Below are 16,029 nucleotides of genomic sequence, written 5' to 3'. Positions count from 1 at the left end.
ATTCTCATTTGTCTTGGTCTACATCCATGTCATACGTAGTATACTTTCGTTGAACAAAGCTATAAAACTTTGAGAAGTAGTTCTGGCCCTAAATTCTTTCCAGTATTCATTCATGTCTCCCCTTGTTCCAATTGCAAAATTTGATTATTTTGTACTGCATATTTTTTAAAAACGTTCTCAAATAGCGTTATCAGTTACTCCTTGCGTAATGATTGTCTAGACAAAGGCCACATTTTCAGGTCATTTTATTGAACTCACATATCCTTATGTATTGAGCTGAGTTTGGAAAAAGATTAAGAGGCATACTACCGTCAAAGCCTAAAATCAGATTCTCATTCCGCCTCTATATTGGACATGCAACAGCTTGCTGCAGTCATGTCTGTAGTTTTGGAAATGTTATAACAATTAAAAATCGTAATATGTGCATTTACTACAAGGACTTCTTTTCTTGTGTCTTCAAAACCACTAACTCAATATGATACTGGGGTATACACCCTAGCGCTCTATACTGTAGATTATGACTCCATAAGAAGAAATCCAAACTGCCATTCACATCACTGTGCAACATACACAGATAATAATATGATACTGGTAGTATAGTATCGGGCCGCATATCTCGTTTACACCCGAAAACTGGAACACTTATAAGGGTTTGGAACTTTGGAAACTTTTTTCCATTTTAAGTTATTACCTATGTGTGCATTTAATCTTAAATTTATAGGACATCGGGTAATAGACACATATGTTTGCCAGAAAGTACAGTGGTGCTTTATTTTGTCCACATGAGTGCAGGGTACAGGACAGTGGGAGCAGCTCCAGACTGCGCCTCTGCAGTGTGGTGCTCCCTCAGCAACAGCGACTACTTGCTGTGTGCAGCTCTGTGGGCGGCGCCTGACCTGGCATGGGGTCTGCTTCCAGCTCTGGATGCAATGTGTCGGCTGCCTGCACGTGCATGTTTCATGTGGCCAGCCCGGGCGTGAACACCTGCTCAACAATAAACAAAAAATATGATGTTCCTCTGACACTTGCGTACTCTCCTGTCTCATCAGAAAATGTTAGTCGGCTTAACAAAAACTTCCATCTACAGTTGACACAGATATTAACCTTAAATTTTGTAAGTATATAACACACTGAAGAATTGGATCACATACAACTTGTTTTTCTGACTGATTTCCTTTGGTGTAGTTGCTGCTTCAAATATCAAGAGCAGTGCTCTATGCTATAACTTTTGTTTGTAGCATATTCAGCTATACACAGTGCAGCTTTAGGTGGCTATTTTATACCATAGTGATCTGATATACACAGGGTGATTTTCATTAATGTTTAAAATCTCTCAAAGCGGAGTATAAGACTCTGAGACAAGAAATTTAATACAACATACATGGAACCAAAAACGTCAGCAAATATCCTAAATGTGGTTGACGAATTTTGCACATGTTACATGACCAGTCTATGTACCTCCCCACAGGTGCAGTGGTAGTGGTCAGTACTAAACACTGCTCTGCTAGCGTACTACGTTTTCCTAATGGTAGATAGATTCACCATAGTCTTGTAGTGCCACTACGATGAACACTATAGTATTACACTGTATAATGCAAGAATAAACGCAGAATAACCTTGTGGAGTAATGTGTAGAAGTGCCACTACAGTGTGGATAGGATAGACTGATCTAGCTACTGCACTTGCATTAAAGTATGTATCCCGTGGTACCATCATGTGTGCTACATTTGTCATCCACTTGGTTTGGGGATTTCCTGAAATTTGCCACCATATGTGTCTCATGTCAAATTACTTATCTCGGAGTCATCTACGTCACTTTTGGCTTCCTAAACGGTAGTATGAATCCCCCTGTATTCTTATAATGGGGATAAAACTCAGGCAGGTATAATCTATGTACCTGTGATAACTTCAATTCCATCATTGCTAAACATGCCTCCTTGTAGAGGTCGGTAGTATGCACACATCTCAAGCTGTAAGACTTATGGCATTTTGATGCTAAAACTCAGTTTCTGTAACTCGTTTTAAATATCACTCCTGAAACATGTCAAAGCGCTTAAAAAACTGTGGTAACTCACTGACGGTCACTAAGAACCTTCGAAACATATGATTAACGTTTCGCCATATCTCAGTGAACTTTCAACTATTTTTCTAAACTTGTGTGTTGGTATAGACATATTGTTCCACCAGAAAGCGTAACTGCAGTAATTTTCATTCTGATTACAACAAAGGTTAAATGACAGGCAACTAAATGATTAGCTCAGAAATGAATAGTGTGTGCTGCTCAAAACACAACATGCATATTTAATGTATGCACTAATGGTATAATACTACAAACAAATATCCTCGAACCACCTGTCTTGTCTAGAGACGAATGCCTTAAGCGTCTGAAGTGTCAGAATAATATATATTATCAACTAGGGACTTAAACCTACAAGAAAGTACACTCAGAATCGCAGTCTACACCATAACCATTAGCCCCTTGCATTGCCTACACGCCTCAGCTGCTGTTTACCTTTGGCTGCCCGCCTGCTCTCTCCACTTAGACCCTCCTCATCACCGCTATCGTCGGCGTCGTCGTCTGCTGAGCCGTCGGTGTCGTCGTCAGCAGCGTCTCTGTTCTCGGCTGCTTCATCCACCGCTTCATCTTCATCGTCTGCGACAACGAACGGCGTGCAGTACGCCACGAGTAACACTCCAGCGATCAGCAGGACAAGGAACGCCTTCATGGCTGCAGTTGTTTCTACTACGCTGGATGCCTCAATACAAGTGCCATTAGTGAGCACACCCACCTCCTCTTATACGGCATGTCGGACACTTATCTCCCAAATTGTGGCATTCAAGGACAGCTACTTAGTGCATACTTCAAAAGCGCGATTGGCCATATCGTCGTCATAACTTACTGCCACAAATATCTTGGGGGACTTGGTATGCAACCTTGATGCTTAATGTGATTGTAAGCAATTGTAAGTAACTTGAAAAATGAAATTGTCTCCTTCGTATGGTCAAGTGCTTATAACAGCGCTGACTTAGAAGAACGACTAATTTAAAAACGAATAAGACTTTCATCTACTGTTAATCTGTTCATTGTTCTCGTTGCCTTACGTAACAATTGTCCAGATTTAGTTAAAAGTGTACAACGTCTTCCCATCATACTCTGTTATCTTATGTTGAAAATCGTTACTTCGTTTTACCAATAATTAACACCAATAATTAACAATAAGCTCTGGATTTGTTTAACGTGAAGCATAAATTTGTCTTATGAAACCTATCCACTTGTTAAGAGTTTCTCTAAATTCTCCTTACTGTAGATTATTACAGGTAGGTAGACTGTGAACATCAATATCGACGTTTGGTGCCAAGCAGCTACTTTCCACATTAGTGATTTTCTTTTATTTCTTTCATCGTTTCTCCCATGCACGCAAAAATAGCAACAGTGAGAGCCATTAGCCGGTTATCACTTCCGTCATAGTATTCCATTTTTCTTTCTTTATTAATCACGCTATTTGTATATGGACTGACCCAAATAGGATGGGATACATCACGTGCCTCCACTCCGATGTTTATCTGACTTTGAGGCGTCGTTCATCACATATTGGGTATTAATTATTAAACATTGTTTCCATCCTGAACTAATACTCATTATCAACATCATTAAGACGTGTGGTCCTTACAGACACTGAGACTTTATTTTATACGTTGTGGCTCGGAAGCAACCAGACACCAAAGGCATTTTTCACGAATCTCTTGAATGAAATCCTTGCTGTGTCGGTCTCGAAGCATTCGTCTTGCCAGACATGCTCTGTGGGTGACAGAACAGAAGGTCAGTTATGCCATTTGTAAATCTGTTCGTTCCTGAAGACATCTGTGCCATTAACTGCAGTGTTTGATTAGCATATTGCAATTGGCAACCCAGTTATCAAGGGTATAACAGCAGAACTGCTTCTTATGAGCTTTCAGTAGGGTGTCTATGGACACGTTGCTGGCAATCTAACCACCACAAATGGCAGTGAGACTTTTCGCTACGCATATTCGACTAGTCTTTCGTCTCTTTTACATACTCGTCTAGATGCCTATTTAGAACGTGAGACATGAGGCTTGTATGCTCATTCCAAATGTAACATTGCTCATCTTAGACATTTAGCTGAAAGAACAATTCGTATATTACGAGTGTACATCTAGAATTCCTAATTTTCCTCATAAAATAAAATAAGATTTTAATCTTTTCCGTCTTAACCTTCTACTTTATTAGTTTACTAATCTACTACTGCAATGTATTAGATAGCTCAGCAGTTACAGGCAGTGTGTGATGCAAATCGATATTAACAATCAGACCTAGTTTGTCATTGAGTAATATGCTATAAATGCCATTCCATGTAGCCTGAATCTTTCTTGGCTGCTTATAAATCAACTTCACGTTTAGGAAGTGTGAGGTGGGGTGGTTCTGGCCGCAGTGTGCATATGCTGAGAATGCAAAATTAAAGTACCTGTGATCAGAAAATGAAATGAAGCTCCCTATGCAATCATGTAAGTTTCCTTATAAAAGACAATGAAACGATATGCGTAACGGATAACTACTTATTAACTTCTGAATTTAACAGGGGTAACCTCATCTTTAAATGTAAATAGTTCTGTATGAAATACATTGGTCAACCACTTTACAACAGCACAGTTTAGTTGAAGGTGACGTCTTTCTGTTAAATGAAAATACAGGCTTATAAAAGAAGCTGTTTATATCCATTAACGAGCATTCAAGTGAGAAAACTTTCAACAAGATAGAATACCGGAAAGTTGTAACGAAAAGTGAACTCGGAAATCAAACATTCTTCACAGATGCAAAAGGTATCCCGCAATTCGAAAAACTAACTGCAGTAGTCAATTACCGTTACGACTAACTCGACAAAGTTAACATATACCACGCCCCGCAAACTACTCCACGAGAAAGCATTGCTACCCGAATCTCAGCAGATAAACGCCCATCACTCGATTCTGTACGCGCCGGCTGTAGTGTACTGGTCCCTTTTATCATGTACAGCCCGTGAGGATGACAGCAAGACCGTCGTTCATGGGGGCATGAGGCAGAGTGTCTAAAACTGCAGTTCTAACTTCTCTCTCAGGTTTTGGAGAAGTTCCAAGTCATCCAGCAACGACAGTAATGATTGCGAGCGCTGTACAATCTCTAGATATGTTTTGCCACTACTGCGAACACCTCTCCAATGAAATTTCAAGATTTCTGCAGAGCACCAGCAAGAGTGAAACTTTTTGCTTATTTTGTAGGGTAATGGGGCATAAAAAGAAGATGATTGTCTAGCAGGTCAATTTCCATAACACCCACTGAGACCAGATTCTAGCGAATCCTCAGAAAACTTCCAACCACCACCCCTTTAACTGAAGGAGACATTCCCTCATGTAATCATCGCACCTTGGTAAGAGCGCATTCTAACAGCCAAGCGTATTATCTCCCATCATATGCCAGCCTTGTGTCGGAGGAACCAGCGAGGGTGGTGGATGCACTGACCCTGAAGACCACTTAAAGTTACACATTTATGGCAGTGGCAATGGTTAAACGATTGGGTCCATCTGCCATTTCTCTTTATTAGGCTGCCATGCAGAATACATGGAAACATACAGCTTCTCACAGGCCGAAATGAACAGCTGTTTCAATTCCTAACTTGACTATAGGCAATATGTGGAATTACTTGTGCATAATGGTAAAAACGTTAGAAAGGTTACCAAAGGACTTTGTGTTCTTAACGTCTTTCACTTCTTTATAGGGGGTCTTGATTAATATATATCTCTACTTATATAACAACACCTTTTTTCAGTTTATACAAGGTTTTTCACGTTTTCTTCAGTGTGCCCTACTGTGAGTTCATGTGTTTTAAAGTGGTCACTCAAAGCAGCTTTATGACTGGGAATACAGCGTTCTTTGAATCTTATCGTAAGCTTCCCTCTTGTTTGTCTACGTATTCTTCATCATATAGACCACAGATGAATTTAGACACCTCTGATTTATCATATACATCTCCAGTCTCTATCTTGTGCCTTAACAATTTCCCTTACTTCATTATTTATTTGAAAAACCACTTTAGCAGTACCACTTCAGAAACATGTTATATTCTATCAGGGATCTTTGCCTAAATATGGCATTATTACAAACCTAGGGTTTCCTTTATTTCTTATTTTCTGTAGCCTTATCACTTGTTGTCTGTACTTCTCTTTTAATCAAATCTGTGTCTTGTAAACCTTATCTCCTGACATAGTCAGACCCATTGTCCACAACTACATGATGTAAAATGTTATTCTCAGTGTCTATACTTTCTACAGATACGGGTAATCAACTGAACATGTCATCATGGCATAAAAAGTGCACACTGAAAGGGATATGGGGTGAAATGAAGACACATGTATGATTGCATCTGTGGTTGTTAGTTTTCTAAATATGTTGTAAGTATGTCATTCATAAAGTTTGGATATCTTCAAAAAGAAGATAGCTTATAGAATTATTTTCTTCTACCTACATAACACAGTTAATATTAGGAAGTAACTCATTTGAGTTACTGTGTAGGTTTTTCAATCTATGTTGTACTGTAACTGAAAAGTATGAGCCTGTCATCAAGGCAACTTTTATAGTTGTTCAGTGAAGCAATTTATTTTCAGAATCATCCATGAATATGTTTGCTAGTGTCACTGCCAAGCAATTAACCATTGGTAAATCATTTGGCTATCTGAAAAAGGTCAAACTGAATACAAAATACTTTTGCGACAAAACTAGCCAGAATTGACCACATACCTATTCAATTTGCTAGTTATTCATTTTCTTGTATGTCGGTCGATTATTTTTGATGATATTAGTTGTTTTTCAACTGGTTCATTTGCATATGGATTGCTAAGCTCTAATGATATGAGTTTAGCTGCTGGGTTTGTAACCTCTAAGGTGACCTGCATCAGTTCTGTTGCATTTTTTACTATGTGACTATTTGTGAATCTGTAGTTTTCAGCAATAATCTTATTCGATTCTTGACTTACAAAGTGACAAGTGCAATCGATGTAATTGAAAATTGCTTATAGGGAAGCACAATTTTATGTATTTTTGAATTAACTCTAAGGTTATTAGCGATTGAGTTGATACCTATACACTTTTTCATTGAATGTCAGTAAAAATGGAACAGGAATTATTACCTTCCCCTTGATTTCGTCTCTGTATTTACCAGTGGGAGCTTTCGGAATCTTAAATATTTGATCATCTTTTAATAAGAGTTTTAGTAATATATGCAGTTCTGTAAGGATGACAAGCGAACTGCCTTTGTGTGCCTTGAAATTTAATTCGTTATTGTCTGTATCAATAATACCTAGGTCACTTTTGTGAAACCTTTGTCTTTTGCCAGGTGTTACACGCTCTTTCATGATGCTGTCAATACATTTTTCTAAAACATCAATACACATATGCACAACACACCCCTCTATATTCTTCATCCTGTAGAGGATGGTTTCCTTACCTATGTTTTGCTTTTAATTCACCCTTAAGCAATTTATTTTTACAATATATCTTGATATTCTCAGATACATCATTCCTAACCTTGATATTCATTTAGAAGAAGCTGGAATCACTTTCAACGAAATACACTCCCTTACAAATCTCTTTGCTTGTACGTACATAAATTACTTTAAATTGCTTCTTTGGTACATATTGACCACCAAACATGCTTTACTGGGCACCGCAAGGAACATTTTGTGCATGTGGCGCTAAAGAAGTGCGATGAATGTTAAGAACCGCATTATGCAATACAGTTCATAACGATATATTTTATAACAGACAATCGATTTTAGTCTAGGAACAGACCATCATCAGGTCTCCAGAATCAAAGAAAAACAGGAACCCATATTACTAGGTGTGTAACATGAAAGCATACAGCTGATATGTGAGACACCAATAAATACTTTACAGCTTATAGCAAAGTAACAAAGAACGTACAGACGCTTCTTAGCTTTGCGTCTGCGTGATTGTAGTATCAGATACTGGATGTACAGTGTTCCAACTTTGCTATTAGCTTGGTCCATTTATCCTTATAGCTGTTAACTGTGTGAAAAACGCATGGATCCAACAGAATAAGTAAAAGATTTAACGAAAAGCCAATATGCATCTGCTAGAAATACACCCCACTGACGTTAAGATCATACAGAATAACAAACTCAAGGGGGATCCATTATATTACAATATTAACATTTTAATAACAGATTACTCAAAATACATCTATTATATTACAGCACTAATAGTTCAGTTGCCGTCTGCGTGTTATGGTTACTAAACAGTGTTAGTAGAAACACAGGTAGACACATGTCAGTTTAACCAACACTGAAAGTGACAGGCAGAGACCTTATACATGGTTTAATAGACATTATAAGTGCTTAACATCGCAAGATCTAACCATTGCTCTGGTTCTTTGTCTAATACATCACTTATCTAGAGTTATAAGGAAAGGCTATCAATGTTCAGCAGTGCCATATGGATTAGGGGAATTACAGATCATCACATAGTTTAACAATAGACCTACAGAGTATCAAAGTAAGTCACCAGCCAATGTCATACTGATATTTGCTTAATAGTCCTCAGTTGGAATTCTTGCCTAGTTATTGTCTTAATATATCAAGCTACGTTATAACAGAAGGTCATGTTAGGTGGGTCATGGAGCCCTTCAGGAACATAGCGGGCGGGGAAGAAGTCCAACGTTCACTCGGTGTGCTCGCCGGGGGGCCTTGTCCAGGATGTGGAAGAGGCTCTTCCAACGGCTATCGAGCGTGCAGGGTGCAGCCAGCTGCAGATTGTTGCTCATTTCGGCACCAACGATGCCTGTAGTCGGTGTTCCGAGGAAATCCTTTTGTCCTTTCGACGGCTGGCTGAATTGGTGAAGGCAGCCTCCATCTCTCCAGGAGTGGAAGCTGACGATCTGCAGCATCATACCGAGGGTGGACCGGGGTCCTCTGTTTTGGAGTGGAGTGGAGAATCTAAACCAGAGGCTACGTCCACTCTGTGACGAACTGGCTGTAGATTCCTCGACTTACGCTATGGGGTGGAAGGTTACAGCACGCCCCTCGATAGATCAGGGGTTCACTACACACAGGAAGCAGCTACATGGGTAGTACACTACTTGTGGCGTACCCGTGGGTTTTTTTTAGATTAGGTTCCTCCCCATGGGAAACAAACCGTTAGCCTGAAAAATTACCAGATCATGACACTGATGTGGGTGTGCCAACTGTAAAAATTGTTAGTTCGCCTAAACAGGTCATTCAAAAGGATTTAAATATACTTAATCTCATGTTAGTAAGTTGTCGAAATGTCTGTAGAAAGATCCCCGAGTTAATCTCCGAAATAAACAGTAGGAATGCCAATATTGTATTAGATAGGAGGGATAGGACTGATGCTATAGGAGGTGGTGTGTTCATTGCAGTTAATAGCAGTTTAAACACAGTTGAGATCGATAATGGGTCGGTCTGTGAAATAGTTTGGATAAAGCTGTCAATCAGACAAGGATTGACCATTGTATTAGGATGTTTTTATAGACCACCAGCATCTTCAACAAACGTCGCAGAACGTTTCAGGGAAAGTCTTGAGTACACAGGAAGTAAATATCCAAATTATCCATAGGTGGAGACTAATCTAGCTTCCATTGACTGGCAAAATTACACGTTTATCACAGGGGGTAGCAGCTAAGATTCGTATGAAGTTATTCTAGGAGCGCTCTCAACATACAACCTTGAGCAATTGGTTAGAAAACCAGCTCGAGATGTGAACATATTAGATATCTTGGCGACAAACAGACCTGATCTTTTTGAGGAAGTTAATCTAGAAGAAGTTATTAGCGACCATAATGTCGTTGTGGCTTCTATGTCAGTGGAAGTTGCAAAAAAATAAAAAAAAAAAAAAAAAAAACAAGGAACTTCGTAGAGTTTTCTTCTTTGGGAAAGCAAATGAAATTATCATTAATGAATATCTTCATCGTCAGCTCCAATCACCGTGGGACAAAAAGATATTGAGCATCTTTGGTCGGAATTTAAAGGTATTGTTCACCACGTGCTAGAGAAGTATAAGCCCAGAAAAAGTATAGGGGAGGGAAAGGATCCACCTTGGTACAACAAACATATTAGGAAGTTGCTGAGAAAGCAGAGAATTTTTCACAGTCGTTTTAAACGTAGTCACTGCCCCGCTGACAAACAGAAATTTTGCGACATAAAAGCAGCTGTCAGAAGGACAATAAGAGACTCTTTAACAAATTTGGAAGCAATATTTTATCTGCAGATTATAAAAAATACTCCAAAAAATTTTGGTCGTCTGTAAAATCTATGAACGCTCAAATAATTCAACACCTTCTCTTGCTGACAGTACGGGTAACATAACTGATGATGATAAACAGAAGCCCGAAATTCGAAACCTAGCTTACAGCAACTCGTTTACAATAGAGGACTGCAGCACCATTCCCCCTTTAAATTATCTAACAAACGCAAGGATGGCTGACATAGTGTTTAGTATATCTGAGATTGTAAAACAGTTAAGATCCTTAGACGGCAGGAAGGCATCTGGCCCAGATGGGATTCCCGTTAGATTTATGTTAACTATGCTACAAATATAGTACCATTCGTATCCGTCATCTATCAGAGATCATTGGAACTGCGACAAGTTCCACGGGACTGGAAGAAGGCCCAGGTCATAGCAATCTATAAAAAGGGTAGAAAATCTGATGGACACAATTACCAGCCAATTTCACTGGCATCGATTTGTTGTAGAATCATGGAACATATTTTGTGTTCAGACATAATTATCTTTCTAGACTCTGAGAAGCTCATCTGCTGAAGCCAACACGGTTTTAGGAAACAGCGGTCACGCGAGACACAGCTGGCCCTCTTTGTACATGATGTAAAACACGGTCTAGATACCGGCTCCCAGGCTGATGCCATATTTCTCGACTTTCGAAAGGCGTTCCACTCAGTTCTACAGTGCCGCTTGCTACAAAAAGTGCGCCCTTACGGTGTATACAATGACATATGCGGTTGGATAGAATGACTGGCAGTTATCTCTCAATATTAGAAAGTGTCGCCTTGAATGGGGTAACTTCAACAGAAACAAGTGTAACTTGAGGTATGCCCCAGGGCAGCGTAATAGGTCCTCTGCTTTTAACGATTTACATAAACGATTTGGTTGATAGTATTGACAGCGGCCTTAGACTGTTTGCCGATAAGGCTGTAGTCTACAGGAAAGTAGCATCACACGAAAGTTGTGAACAAATCAATGAGGATTTGCAGAAAATAAACGAGTGGTGTAATGACTGGCAGTTATCTCTCAATATTAGAAAGTGTAATTTACTTCGTGTAACAAGGCGGTAACAGATGTCATGTATCTATGTGTGACTTTTCGAAATGATCTCAAATGGAATGATCAGTTTACACAAGTAACGGGTAAGGCGAACTCTAGATTGCAGTTTATTGGTAGAATCCTGAAGCGATGCAGTCCTTCAACAAAAGAAATAGCTTACAATACGTTAGTTCGTCCAGTCTTAGAGAACTGTTCGTCGGTACGGGACCCTTACCAGTTGGGTCTGATTCAAGAGATTGAGAAGGCCCAAAGAAAAGCGGCAAGATTCGTGACTGGTATATTTAGACATCACGAGAGCGTTACATATCTCATAGAAAGTTTGGAGTTGGACACACTTGCATATAGACGAGACGCTAAACATAAGGTTCTGCTCTCTAAATTCCGAAATCCAATCTTCACTGAGGATGTAGAGCATATATTATTACCACCAACTTTCAAACCACGTAGTGATCATCATTCAAAGATAAGGGGAATAAGATCTTGTACTGCGGTGTTCAGAGAGTCGTTTTTCCCTTGCGCGATTCGCGAGTGGAACGGTGAGGGGGGTGGGGGAGAAATATGACTTTGGCACGAATTGTGCCCTCCGCCACACACCGCTTGATGGCTAGCGGTGTATTTATGCAGATGTAAATGTAGAAATGCATGACATGTTCACGTATATTTCATAAGAGAAACAGCACAGTAATGGATCAAACATCATCAACCAGACTTTTAAGGTCTCTTAATTGGTTACTATTACATCAAAAATGTTACTAAATAATGGTATGTTAATCTGAATAAAGGTGCTATAAATGTGAATGAAGGAATGGTATGTTCATCTGAATTTTTAGCACCTATTAGGCATAAGATTCCACGACTGTTGCAAGTTACATAATTATCAGAACTCGTCACCTGCATCTTGCTTATTACTCTGATCAATTGCCTTAATTAGTTACTAATTATACAAACGCTCATAACTTTTCATCACATGGCATTATAAAGTATACAATAATTCTTTTGCGAGTGGGTTCTTTGTACATTTTCTTGCAGGGCACTAAAATAACAAAAAATTGTAGCATCAACAATTCTTGTCACACTATAACAATCAGTAACCACTAGTAGTACAACAGAGATGTATAACAATCTGAAAACCCAACTTAAAAGATACTTAATGTACAGAGAGAGCCTAACAACACAAAGTATCAACTTTGTTGATGTCTTTGCCAGAATGCAGGTCAAATTATACCAATGTCCCTTATGCCATGTTGTAGGTCAAGGCTACATAGTTTGTGTTGAGTCCTCATAGTCAATTTCAGCATGATTCAAGGCATGCATAGATGTTTTGTAAAAGTTTAGTACTATGGCAGGATAAAAAGTTTAAGCAATTTATCATGATTTTCGCTGTTGGCGTTGTATACACAGTTTGGTGTGTTGAACGATCTTTCTGAATGATCCTGTCAAAGCTTCAATGCTGAATTATATTTTCCGATCTTGTGGAGTGGACAGAAATATTAAGTGGAAATTGGGAAGTGAATATGCTGTTAATAGCCTTTTGAAAAACTTTCTGTTGAGTATCGAACTTCTGAATGCATGTCATTCTTTATTCATCAGAGTTTATAAATGTATGATGACATCACTAATTAGGTACAAGGGATAATTAAGAACAGTGACAACTAAGAGGTATTAACTGAGCTGAAAAGTGCAAATAACATATTAGGTATTCTCAATATGCAATAATGTAAAAATTGATGTAAATTAAATTGTGTGTAAGTTTACAATATTTTTGTAATACATTCCTTGCTTTGTTGAGGCAGTATTTTAATTGTTGCCTATATTCATTAATGTGAATTTCATTACCCTGGAGTTTTGGCACTGTTGGCCTTATAATTACTATAAACATCAAGGAAAAAAAATTGTGTTTATTAAGGCTGTGATGATCTACTTCTACCACAATTCAAATCGAAATTTTTTTGTTACATGTAGCTACTAATTGTGTCTTTATTTAACATTGTACTAGCAGCCTTTACAAATATTTTCATGTTGAGATATGAGTACAAGATGATCACTATGAGATAATGTGAGGTCACACATGAGAATGGGTCATGCTTTGAATGGAATTGCTATCTTTACCAGCAAAATTGTGGGCACTCACGCTACACAAATAGCATATCAAACAATCATACTCTACGGCATTCCCACTGGACTAATACTGCAGACACTCCAGACAGGGTGAGGTGCTAGCTGACAAAATGTTGATTGAAATGTTAATATTAGCAGGCGCAACACAGTTGGTTCTGTACTCCATGATTCTGTTTGTGAACGATGATTAACTAGAGTTGAAGGAACAGTTTATTCTAGAAACAGCCTCTTCGTTTTCTACATGCACTGTTTTCTCCACGGAGCAATACTGTAAACAATGTCATTAACATAATTTACATCCACTCATTTGACAGCAGACTGATATTAAAAGTGTAATAGGTTAAGTAACAAATTCAGGAGGAGAGCCACAAAAAGTTCTGGTTTCTTAAAAATTAGTTTCATTTGTAGCTATTTGCGTTCTTTTCCATAAAAAAAAGATTATTTATACTGTATTCATAAATGTTTCAGACAAACGATATATATATATATATATATATATATATATATATATATATATATATATATATATATATATGTGTGTGTGTGTGTGTGTGTGTGTGTGAGTTGATGCATATGTATATATGTGTGTGTGATTTCAGAAGCATAGCATTCTGTTATGTATTCACTTAAAATGGATGATAACTGCTCTTGGGAGATGTGGTTTACTCACAAGATAGATGTCTGAAGTAACATTGTTGATCTGGTAATGACGTCATATAATTTTTACTCTTTTCAGGAAATGTTACAAAGAGTACAGTTATTTAAAGTAATGATGTTCTGTTGATATGGACCCATAAAGATATACATTGCTATTAGAGTATCAGTCCATTATATGTTAGTGTAATTACTCAATAATTATTGTGTTTGTGTTAGGTGCATGCCGGAGGTTAAGTTACCATTTCTGGAATGCTGACCACCCTGCATAATAGCATTCGAGATTTGCTGTAAATCTAAGGGGTGTTTGATGAAAGCTTTTCCTTAAAATTTCAATGATCAATTTATCGATTCTTACATGAATTCATGCTCGCAAGTCTGTTCAAAAGCTTTTCCTACCAGCTTAATGCATTCCAGTCTTTGACTATTCGAGTGATAGCATGTCCACAAACTTATACTTTGCAGACACTGAGTATGGACCAGTCACAGAACAGCATGTACTGTGTCACGTGTTTATGGGCTTTGTTTTATAGTGGACAAAGTGTTGTCCTTAGTTTTGTGATCTTCTCATCTCGTGAGTTCCACATGTTCTGTTCTGGACGACTAGTGTCGCAACTTGCTCATGGACTCTAGGTAACTGAATTGACATTACATTCTGATGGCTATTCTCACACTACAAACTACATCTACAGCTACACGGATCCTCTGCAAATCACATTCAAGTGCGTGGCTGGGGGGTTCATCTGGCACCTTCGCAATTCTCTATTATTCCAATTTCGTATAGAGCGTGGAAAGAATGAACACGTGTATCTTTCTGTACGAGCTCTGATTTCCCTTATTTTATCGTGGTGATCGTTCCTCCCTATGAACGTCGGTGTCAACAAAATATTTTCGCATTCTGAGAAGGAGGTTGGTGATTGGAATTTCGTGATAATATTCCGTTACAACGAAAGACGTCTTTCTTTTAATGATTTGCAGCCCAAATTCTGTATTATTTCTGTGATACTCTCTCCCATACTTCGCGATAATACAAAACGTGCTGCCTTTCTTTCGATGTACTCCGTCAGTCCTACCTGGTAAGGATCACACACCGCGCAGCAGTATTCTAAAAGAGAACAGACAAGCGTAGTGTAGGCTCCTTAGTAGGTCTGTGACATTTTCTAAGTGTCCTGCCGATAAAACGCAGTCTTTGGTTAACCTTCCCCACAACATTTTTTGTGTGTTCCTTCCAATTTAGGTTGTTCGTATTTGTAATACCTAGGTATTTAGTTGAATTTACGGCTTATAGATTAGACTGATTGATCGAGTAACCGAAGTTTAACGAACTCCTTTTAGCACTCATGTGGATGACCTCACACTTTTCGTTATTTAGTGTCAATTGCCACTTTTCGCAACATTCGGATATTATTTCTAAATCGTTTTGCAGTTTATTTTGATCTGATGATATTATTAGTCGATAAACGACAGCGTCATCTGCAAACAACCGAAGACGGCTGCTCGGATTGTCGCAAAAATCGTTTATATAGATAACTACCTTGAGGAACGCCAGAAATCACTTCTGTTTTATTCGGTGACTTTCCGTCAATTACTACGAACTGTGACCTCTCTGACAGGAAATCACAAATCCAGTCACATAACTGAGACGATATTTCATAAGCAGGCAATTTCACTACGAGCCGCTTGTGTGATACAGTGTCAAAAGTCTTCTGGAAGTCCAGAAATACGGAATCGATCTGAAATCCATTGTCAATAGCATTCAACGCTTCATGTGAATAAAGAGCTAGTTGTGTTTCACAGGAACGATGCCTTCTAAACCCATGTTGAATGTGTGTCAATAGACCGTTTTCTCCGAGGTAATTCATAATGTTCGAACACAATATATGTTCTAGAAT

At 38.5% G+C, this 16,029-nt stretch overlaps 1 protein-coding gene across 1 annotated transcript; it reads right to left on the bottom strand.

Annotated features, from left to right (window-relative positions):
- Positions 1 to 745: 745 nt before the first annotated feature.
- LOC124804685 (nucleosome assembly protein 1;2-like) lies at positions 746 to 2,754 on the bottom strand. The gene is made up of 2 exons (XM_047264935.1): positions 2,513 to 2,754; positions 746 to 984 (listed from the first exon to the last, which is right to left on the bottom strand). Exons 1-2 carry the CDS (start codon positions 2,724 to 2,726, stop codon positions 860 to 862), a joined length of 339 nt encoding a protein of 112 aa, XP_047120891.1. The 5' UTR covers positions 2,727 to 2,754; the 3' UTR covers positions 746 to 859.
- Positions 2,755 to 16,029: the final 13,275 nt, after the last annotated feature.

The sequence above is a fragment of the Schistocerca piceifrons genome, chromosome 7 (assembly GCF_021461385.2).
Source record: "Schistocerca piceifrons isolate TAMUIC-IGC-003096 chromosome 7, iqSchPice1.1, whole genome shotgun sequence".
Taxonomy (NCBI): domain Eukaryota; kingdom Metazoa; phylum Arthropoda; class Insecta; order Orthoptera; family Acrididae; genus Schistocerca; species Schistocerca piceifrons.
The sequence above is the reverse complement of the archived record's forward strand: the minus strand, read 5'-3'. Positions and strand labels throughout refer to the sequence as shown.